This window comes from Loxodonta africana, chromosome 12, assembly GCF_030014295.1.
Source record: "Loxodonta africana isolate mLoxAfr1 chromosome 12, mLoxAfr1.hap2, whole genome shotgun sequence".
NCBI lineage: Eukaryota > Metazoa > Chordata > Mammalia > Proboscidea > Elephantidae > Loxodonta > Loxodonta africana.
Window position 1 is genome coordinate 106,407,979 of NC_087353.1, and position 10,016 is coordinate 106,417,994.

The 10,016-nt window shown below is 53.0% G+C and overlaps 1 protein-coding gene across 2 annotated transcripts; it reads left to right on the forward strand.

The window, feature by feature from the left end:
- TRIM50 (tripartite motif containing 50) lies at positions 1 to 9,783 on the forward strand. 2 transcript variants are annotated; one of them, XM_003416555.4, is made up of 6 exons: positions 1 to 399; positions 3,946 to 4,041; positions 4,971 to 5,201; positions 5,304 to 5,326; positions 6,409 to 6,533; positions 9,194 to 9,783. In XM_003416555.4, exons 1-6 carry the CDS (start codon positions 1 to 3, stop codon positions 9,781 to 9,783), a joined length of 1,464 nt encoding a protein of 487 aa, XP_003416603.1. The 2 variants fall into 2 exon arrangements, with proteins under 2 accessions (XP_003416603.1, XP_010594642.1); XM_010596340.3 differs by having other exon boundaries at positions 5,307 to 5,326.
- Positions 9,784 to 10,016: the final 233 nt, after the last annotated feature.

Sequence of the window (10,016 nt, forward strand, 5' to 3'; positions counted from 1 at the left end):
ATGGCGTGGCAGGTGAGTGTGCCAGAGCTGGAGGACCGGCTTCAGTGCCCCATCTGCCTAGAGGTCTTTAAGGAGCCCCTGATGCTGCAGTGTGGCCACTCCTACTGTAAGGGCTGCCTGGTCTCCCTGTCCCGCCACCTGGACGCGGACTTGCGTTGCCCAGTGTGCCGGCAGGCGGTAGACAGCAGCAGCTCCTCGCCCAATGTCTCCCTGGCCCGGGTGATTGAGGCTCTGCGCCTTCCCAGGGACCCAGAGCCCCAGGTCTGCGTGCACCACCGAAACCCGCTCAGCATCTTCTGCGAGGAGGATCAGGAGCTCATCTGTGGCCTCTGTGGCCTGCTGGGCTCCCACCAGCACCACCGCGTCACCCCTGTCTCCACCGTCCACAGCCGCATGAAGGTGGGAACCGGGCTCTCCGGGGGCCAGGGGCAGGGCCTGTGGGCTATGGAGCCCAGGTCCGGGGCTTTCTGGTGCTATCACCTGGCATAAAAGGAGGGTCACCACGCAGGACTCAGTTTTCCTCCAGCCTTGTCCTGCAGCAGGACTCTCGAGAACATTCATTCATTCATTCATCACGTTTTCAGCAGCTGCTAAAACCAAGTGTTGGGGATTAGGGAATACTCGAGATGGAGAGCCCCCTGGAGTCACTTGCCAGCTCCTTGCTGCTTTATTTTTCCTCGTGGCTCTTGTTTGTTTCTAGCGTGCTCTCGTGGCTGCCTCTCAGGTAGGCTCACGAGGGCAGGAACTTTGTTCTTTTCCCTGCTAAATTCCCGAGTAAGTGCTCACAGTATATTTGTTTCCTGAACTCCTGCTTCCAGGTCTAGTAGCTAACAACAACAACAACAGTAATAATAATGCCATCTTAGGTTGATGCATTCATCCGGGGATCGCAAAGCAGCTCCACCTACACTTCATTTCCTCCTCAGAGCCCTGTGAGGCAGGGAGGGCAGGGCTCTTACTGTATTTACAAATGAGGAAACTGAGGCTCAGAGAAGGCAATGGTCTTATCCAAGCTCACACAAACTTGTGAGTGGCAGATCTAGGAGTCAAACCAAGGCCCGTTTTCTTTCCATTGCCAACAGATCAGGAAAGGGCAGGAAGGGTTCTCGGGAGTGAAATGTCACAGGAAGGAGTGAGCTTGGCAGGAGAGTTTTGGGAAACTGAAAGTGAGGAATGAAAAAATATAGGAGAGGGAAGAGCATCCAGACAGGCAGGCAGAGGGCCCTGTGAGCTGTTCCAGGGTTTCCTGGGCTGAGTGGTCTGGCAGCTTTCCTTTGCTCCTCAACCCTGGGAGACAAGTAGGAGACTTGTGCAGGGCTGGCCAGGCCATGCATGGGGCCCTCTTTCCCATGAACATTTATTTACTGGGCACCTCATATTGCTAGGCACTGTGCTTTGTGCCCTCAGTACACTAGTGGGCAAGAGACTCCTTGCTCTGGGGAAGCTCATTCTGGAGGTCTAGCAGAGTGGTCCATATGTCAAGGTTAAATACAGGGAGCAGTGAGATCACCCGGAACATGAATCCTACATGGCCTCAGGTGGTCAGGGAAGGCTTCCTGGAGGAAGTAGACCTCTAAGCTGAGACTAAATGACAAGGAGGACTTGATAGGAAAAGAAGAGGAGGAAGAACATTCCAAGTGTAAAGACAGCAAGTGCAAAATACCAGGAGGCAAACAGCATGGCATACCTGAGGAAAGATAAATCACTCCATAAAGCCTGGGGAGAGAGGTGAGAGCGAGGTGGGCAGAAGAGGTAAGCAGGGGCCCATGTCACACCTGAAGAGATCTGGGGTTTATCTGGAGGGTCACAGGGAGGGGTTACTGGGGAATTTTAAGCAGAGTGGTGATGTGGTCAGGTGTCTCTGGCTAGAGAGTAGACTGAAGAGTGAGGCTGACAGATGGGAGCAAAATATAAGGGCATCAGGAGCTGGGTAAGTGGGAATGGGAGGAAGGCCGGGAGGCTCAGGGGATTAAAAAAAAAAAAAAAGTTGCCATTGAGTTGATTCTGACTCCTGGTGAGCCCATGTGTGTCAGAGCAGAACTGTGTTTCATACGGTTTTCAATGGCTGGTTTTTCAGAAGTAGATCACCAGGCCTGTCTTCTGAGGTGCTTCTGGGTGGACTCGAACCTCCAACCTTTCAGTTAGCAGCTGAGCACATTAACTGTACTACCCAGGAACACCAGGACATAATTAGAAAAGAAAAACCCTGATGACTGAATGTGGGGGTACAGGAAAGGGAAGAGCCAGGATCGACCCCCAGACCTCTAATTTTGGCAAGTCCCCTTGCACAGACAATGGGTACAAGGGGGAGAGAGGGTGGCAGTGTCAGGAATGGGCAGGTAGAGTGCGAGGTACCTGTGGGACAGTCATGAGATGATGTCCAACAAGCAGATGGGTGACACAGTCTGGAGACCAGGAAAGGGATCAGGACTGGAGATAAGGGATTCAGAGTAATCTACATATGGTGGAAATTGAAGACCAAGGAGAGTCTGTGGAATGATAAGGGAAGAGGCTGGTGAGGACACCTGAGGTGCCCCAGGGTTTGGGTAGAGAGAAGGAAACCTGGAAAGAAGCAGCAGAGAGAACAGGGAAGCTGGCTGAGTGTGGCCTCCTGGAAATCAGAGGGACAGAACATCTGAAGGGCAAGATCACGTGTGTGATGTCTGATGAGGACTGAAAAATGGCTACTGGATTTAGTCAGAATTGATTGTCTTGGCCTGAGCAGTTTTAGGGCGGTTTGGAAGAAGGAAGCCAGACTGCAGCAGGATGGAGCTAACTCTGAGTCTGAGCAGCAAGAAGGGCTGCCAGGAGAGAAGGATCTCGCTCATCATCTCTGCCAAGGAGCTGGGCCCCAGTTTGGGTCACCATTTGGGGTTTGGGTTTTTGCGATCCCAAGTCTCTTCTCTGTGATGCAACTGTATTATGCCCCTTTATCAGATCCCTTCTGTGCATTGCTGTTTCCTCCTATTTATTGGGACCCTAGATACTTAACTTTTGCATAATTCTTTTCCTCTCACTGTGGCAAAGTTGATATACCTCTCTGCCTTGAGAAGGCTGCAATTAATTGGACTGTCCTTCTCAGGCCACTGTGAGATGTTCTGAGCGCCTCGTGACCCAGGGCAAGGACTCTGTGTCCATTTACCCCTAAGTTTGCTTTACTTTTTACTCAACTCCCTTCCCAAAAACTGACCTCAGTTTGGGGACTATCTCAACTAAAGTGTCTGTACGATCCCTGGGCACAAAAAGAAGGGACTCTGGTCATGTGGTGGGGCTAAATGGGCAGATCTGCAGGTGGTCCTGGTTGACATCCCTAAGCCTAGGTCAAATTTGGGGCCAGGGCAGCCCAGGAAATGTGAGCTTACTTAAGCCTGGAGAGGTCCCCAAATCCAGGTGCGGTCCAAGCCTGCCAGGGATGGATTTAGGTCTTTAATAAGGAAGTTGGTGGCGGGGGGGGGGTCACCAGGTGTACCCTGCACCACAATATGCACAGTTTGCCCTAGAATTAGCCTTATTGGGTCCAGCCTTTTTGGAAATGACTCTTGATCAAATGCCCATTGAGTCTGGAGCTGCTGGTGGCATAAGTTGCCTGGAGAGTTTACCTGGTGAGTACCCTACTGGCAGCATTCCACACAGGAAGTGTTGGCTTCAGACTGGAATCACCACTCTTGGATATTGTGCAATGACTTTCAGGTAGCTGTAACAATGTTTAACATCTCTCTCTGCATCATGGAGAAGGATGGCATTGAGATTCTCCCTTGGCTGGGCAATTTCTACAGTTGATCTTACCTATTTTGGAGTGAGGGGCACCTGGGAAGCTTAGGTCATGCCCTGGTTCCACTGGGATGTGCTTGTGGCCACTGGAATTCTCCCAAGAAGGACGAGGTCCCAAGGAGCTAAGTGGGTCCAGAGCTCAGCAGCTCATGGGCCACGGCATGTTGCCTCCAGGAGGAGCTTGCGACCCTCATCTCTGACCTAAAGCAGGAGCAGAAGAAGGTGGATGAACATATTGCCAAATTGGTGAACAACAGGACCCGAATTGTGGTGAGTGAGCCATGTCTGCCCCCTACCAGGCACCTGGCACCTTTGGTCCTGCAGGACCCCGTTGTTATTTGTATTTTACAAAAACAGCAGGCCTCCCATAGGAAGCAAGGCATTTCTTGGTGGGTGGAGAAAGTGAAAATTCCAACTGGGAGAAATCAGCTCAGTTGTTAGGACTGGCTCCAAGTTGGCTTTTGTCCTCCATGTCCTTGGGACTGAGATAACCCAGAATTTGAGTCCCAGAGATAAACAACCCAAAGCTGTGAGCATGGCTCTGCCCCCCATGCCACCTGTGTCTGCTTGACCTTCACAGCCTGCGAGTGGGCTTATTGTGCCCTTTCAGTACGTTGGGACACAGGCCAGGACAGGCCTGAAGACCTCAGCTGCTATCTGTCTCAGGGCTCCTCCGTGAGGGGCACAGGGGCTGGAGGGCATGGAACCTAAGCCCTGAGGGTGACTGCCAAACAGGGACAAGGAGCCTTGCAGTGTCTCGTTTAGCCCTCATCATGTTTGAGAGGGGGTGGTGGTACCCCTGTCTGAGGAGGGCAGAACTCGGGTCCCACAGTCCTGTGCTAGCTCATTCCAACGTCTGGGCTCTCTCAGGGCATTCAGATTTTTTTCAGTTGTGGAGCCCTGTGATAAATAATGCACATTTAATAGTTAAAACAGGTGAAAGCAGAGCCACTCTCTTTGAAACGGGAATGGGGGTCCAGAATCTCCCCTACTACCTGTCACCCTCCCCCAGGACCACATCTCCCTGAAATATTTAGGGGTCATGGGTACCGTTTGAACACCTGAGCAGAAATCAGCCCACAGGGCCTGCCTGGGACTCAGGTGCCAGGATCAGCCATGTCAGGAAGGCCCAGTAAGGCCAGCCACAGCCACACAGATCTGCTGTGGTTTCGGCTGTGACTGGACCCTCCTTGTCCCAGAATGAGTCCGATGTGTTCAGCTGGGTGATCCACCGAGAGTTCCAGGAGCTGCACCACCTGGTGGACGAGGAGAAGGCCCACTGCTTGGAGGGGGTGGAGGGCCACACTCGTGGCCTCGTGGCCTCCCTGGACATGCACCTGGAGCAGGCCCAGAGGACTCGGGAGCAGCTGGTCCAGGCCGAGCGTGTGCTGGAGCAGTTCAGTAATGAGAGTCATCATGAGTTCATCCGGGTGAGTGGACATGGGAATGCCCCCGAGCCAAGGCTCTCAGGGCCCACAGAGTATCCTCCTTCCTAAGCACCTCGTCTTCCCCACCTCTCTTTTGTCTTACAGAAGTACCACTCCATAGCCTCCAGGTAAGAGTCTCCAAGGGAGCACCCAGTGGCTCCAGGGGAGATGGTCATCTCCTCTCTACTCAGTTTCTCATTTGGCTTAACCGGTGCTTCTGGAGCAGCTGCCCAAATCTAGCTCTGAGCACTAGCCCAGGAAAACAGGGATGAAAGCTGTGTCGCTGCCTTCAGGGACCCCAAACAGCTTGGGTTCAAGCTCAGCTCTGGGTGGCTGGTGCAAGCTGCATAATACCTCTGAGCCTCAGGCAGACAGTGAACTATGATTACATACAACAGAAATTCATGCAAGCTACAGAAACAATACAGAGGAGAAGGTGAATGGGGATTGGCAAGGAAGGTGTGCAGGTGAACGGGAGTTGGTAGGTCAGCAGAGTGGGAGTGAGGCGTGTGAGTGGGTGGAGCAGTGCACTCTTTGCAGTGTTGAAGGAGTTCACCATTGCTGGGGTGAGTCTGATGCAGGGAGGAAGGGGAGGATGAGGCAGGAGAGGTGGGTGATGGCTCGAATGAGACCTGGAAACATGCACTAAGGACGTGGGATCTGTGGTCTTGTCCCAACAAAGCCACAGTTTACCCAGTTCCTGAGCCACCTCAGACCCTGTTATGGGAGTTTTCTTGTTTTCTGAATTTCCTTTTAGTCTTGGGGACAGTTTGGTTAAGAGATACTGGTTTAAACGGATGGATGGGGAATCTGATTGGCTCAGTGTATAGCTGGTGTCCACTCCTGGGCCAGTTGGCTGTGGCTTGGGACCAGGGTCACTGACACAGAGCAGTGGGTCTCAAACTTGCATCAGGACCACCAGTAGAGCTTATTAAACACGTATTACTGGACTCCAGGAAGCAGTTTCTGATTCAGCAGGTCCGGAGTGGGACCCAAGAATTTGCACTTCTAACAGATCCCCAGGGGCGGCTGCTGTGGCTGGTCTTGGCCCTGTACTTTGAGAATCCCCCCTAGGAAGGGGCAGCACTTTAGGAAGCGGGTGTGAGGGGAAGGAACGACAGGCACTTTGCGCTCTGGGTTTGGACATCCACGTGGGTGGGGTGGGCTGTTGGGTGCCTCGCTCTGCCATCACTGTTGGTGTCACACCCAGAGCAGAGCTCCTGCAGGCCCGGCCCTTGGAAGGCACGTTCAGCCCCATCTCCTTCAAGCCAGGCCTCCACCAGGCCGACATCAAGCTGACTGTGTGGAAAAGGCTCTTCCGCAAAGTTCTGCCAGGTGAGGCCCTAACCCACCCTTCTCCCTGAGGGCAGCCGGCCCTGGCGGCAGCAGCTTCTCAGTGGCATCAGAGAGAGTCTAGCTAGAGAGATCGTGAGGGGAGGCTGGCAGACAGTAGTGGTGGGAATGTGGGACTGGGGTCCCCCAGACAGCATGGGCTCAGGCTCAGCCTCATCTCTTCCTGGCTGGGTGACTGGGCAAGTACTTGAAATTGCTCTGAGTGTAAAAATGACGTGGCCTCAGGCCTCATCTAAACTTAGGAGAGGGGAGGAGAATCACTGAGATCAGCATCAGCCCAAAGCTGATTCCTCTGGGGTGGAGGTCAGACACACCGCTGTCTTCAGCCTTTTACCAATTCTGACTCCAGCTGTCCCTCGCACAGCACTGTCTGCTTCTCTGCTGGCTTCGATAATTTGTTGCAATGGCCACACACAACTCACAGACCATACTCATGATTATGGGGTTTATTAGGGGAGTAACAGGTTACAGCTGAGAATCAGGATCAACTTCGAAATACCAGGATTCAGGATACAGTTCTTCCATCAGGACAGCTTCTTCTCGGCAGTGCCCGCAGGCAGGCCTCTCCCTTGGCCCTCAGCCCTTGGCTCTCAGCCTGGCCTCTGCCCTGCTTGGACAAGTGTTACAAAGCTCTTTTGCTCTGCTGATAACTGCCCAGAGGCACCTCACTCTGCCAGGAAGCCTCCTGCCCACAGGCACTCAGCTTTCTCACCCCATGGGTCGGCATGCCCACCTTAGCCACTTCCCAGCCCACCTTTCCGTCTCGAGCCAGTCTCCTCGTGCTGCTGTTGTTTCTCTGCTGCTGGACTCTGCCATGCTTGCCGCCACTTCTCGCCGTTTCACACCGTCTCCAATGTTACAGCTTTGTCTCCTGGGTCCAGGAGGTTCTTAGCACAGGCAACCTGGGTTCAAAAGATGTGCTCCACTCCTGGCTCTTCTTCTTGATGGTAGTGAGGTTCCCCCTCCCCAACCTCTGGAACCGGCTCCCTTTAAGCCTAGTGGGATGGCAAAACTGACCAATCCCCTGCGTGATTCCATGCACCTTATTTGCATGGTCTCACTCCTGCAAGCGTTCCATGCACCTTATTTGCATTAGCAAAACTGTCCAATCCCCTTGGTGGGCCACAAGCACTCCATCTGTAGAGTACCACACAATCATCCCTTAGGAGCCACAAGACCACGGCTAGAAGGGCCATACCATAGCGACCTACCGCACCACACGGAGCCTCACGTTCCTCGTCTATAAAGAGGAGCTGTTCACACTCACCTTGCAGGACCTGCATTTTACATATACAGGTAGCCTCCACCTTACGACAGTGCTCCATTCTGATGTCTCCATTGTAAGACGAGTACCTAATTTTTTTTTTAGTTTTCATTAATATTGCCTTTTATTATCAGTATCTTTATAAATCCCATCTTTGTCTTTGGGAGTTGGAAACATTACATATAAACATCTGTGAGTGAACACTTGAGAATGACAACATTAGCAAATTACGCACTACAACATTGTATATAGTAAAAACGCAAAGTAGTAATGTGGTTCGTCATAACTTGAATACATTGTAAGTTGGGGACTGCCTGTGTGTATATTTCTACACACATATTTATGCACATATATACCCACAGAGATACATGTGCATGTATACACACACAGACATATATGTGTGTGCATGTAGTTTGTTGTTCTCAGCTGCTGCTGAGTTAGCCCGACTCATGGGGACCATGTATACAACAGAACAAAACGCTGCTTGGTCCTGGGCTGTCCCCGTGATTGGTTGTGGGTTGACCCACTGTGACCCGGAGGGTTTTCACTGGCTAATTTTTGGAAGTAGATTGCCAGGCCTTTCTTCCTAGCCCGTTGTAGTCTGTAAGCTCTGCTGACACTGTCGAGCGCCACGGACATGCACGCCGCCGCTGACGGGTAGGCGACAGGGGACCACGATGTACATTAGCTAGGAATTGAGCCTGGGTCTCCCACATGCAAGGCGAGAATTCTACCGCTTAACCACCACTGCCGCACATGTAGGAGTTTGGGCTTAATAAATGGTAGGGGTTATTCTGTCAAAAATTGCTCAAAGACATTTAATTAATTCATTTATTGCTAGCATGGTGTTGATGCGTACATAAGGGAGATCAATAGATCGAGTTCATCCAACCAAGGCAAAAACAGAGTTTACAAAGAGAAAATAGGAGAAGCGGGGAGAAGACAAAACTACCGTCAGTCTGTGAACAGTGAACCTTTTTGCACGGCTTTTGGGTAAGCTGATTAGCTGACAGCTAGCAGAGTTCGGCTGTGCTAGTGTGTCCTTCAAGTGGCTGACGAGGGTATCAAAGAAAACTGCGTTTGTTTCTGGACTCAGCTGTGGAGCACACGTGGCAGCTGCCTTCCAGGCCTTCCATCAGCACTTCCACCTCAACCTTCACCAGAAGCCCTTGACCCACAGCTATTTTTCCTAACCCTTTGGGCATTCATTCAGCCAAGATCCTTTGGGTGTGCCCGCTCTGTGCTGCCCCCTCCTGAGCCCTGGGGAGCAAAGATTAGTCAGGCACACTGTCTCTTCTTGAGAGGCCCGGGGCCTCCTTGGAGCAGAGGCCGTCTTCTGTGTGGCTCCAACAACACACTCCTCCGCTCTCTTCCCCAGCTCCAGAGCCTCTCAGCCTGGACCCTGCCACGGCCCACCCGCTCCTCGAGCTCTCCAAGGGCAACACGGTGGTGCAGTGTGGGCTCCTGGCTCAGCAGCGCACCAACCAGCCCGAGCGCTTCGACTACAGCACGTGTGTCCTGGCCAGCCAGGGCTTCTCCTGTGGCCGCCACTACTGGGAGGTAGTTGTGGGCAGCAAGAGCAACTGGCGCCTGGGAGTCATCAAAGGCACGGCCAGTCGCAAGGGCAAGCTGAGCAAGTCCCCAGAGCATGGCGTGTGGCTGATCGGTCTGAAAGAGGGCCGGGTATATGAGGCCTTCAGCTGCCCACGGGTGCCCCTGCCCGTGGTGGGCCACCCCCATCGCATCGGTGTCTACTTGCACTACGAGCAGGGTGAGCTCACCTTCTTCGATGCCGACCGCCCTGAAGACCTGCGACTGCTCTACACCTTTCAGGCTGACTTCCAGGGCAAGCTGTACCCCATCCTGGACACGTGCTGGCATGAACGGGGCAGCAACTCCCTGCCCATGGTGTTGCCTCCACCCAGTGAGCCTGGCCACCTCCCCCTCCCACAGCCCACCAAGCTATAGGGCTGCCCACCGTCCTGCTTGCCCACAGGCCCGCGCACACAGCCAGGCAGTGGAGACTCTTGAGGTTCCACTGCCATTACCAGCAGTAGGGGATTTCTTCACTGCTGGGGAAGGTCTTCATGCTGGTTTGCCCCTAGAAACATTTTATGACCACAATCCCCAACCCATCAGCCAAGGGCATATTTAGTAACCTTTGGCCAGCATTAGAGCCAGGCCTTGGTGTCCACAGCCTG

Bases quoted from the DNA above. Each gene is read 5' to 3' on its own strand.
- TRIM50 (XM_003416555.4), top strand. From the start codon at position 1: ATGGCGTGGCAGGTGAGTGTGCCAGAGCTGGAGGACCGGCTTCAGTGC. The intron at 400-3,945 runs GTGGGAACCGGG...TGTTGCCTCCAG, and splicing joins CCGTCCACAGCCGCATGAAG to GAGGAGCTTGCGACCCTCAT. The intron at 4,042-4,970 runs GTGAGTGAGCCA...TCCTTGTCCCAG, and splicing joins ACAACAGGACCCGAATTGTG to AATGAGTCCGATGTGTTCAG.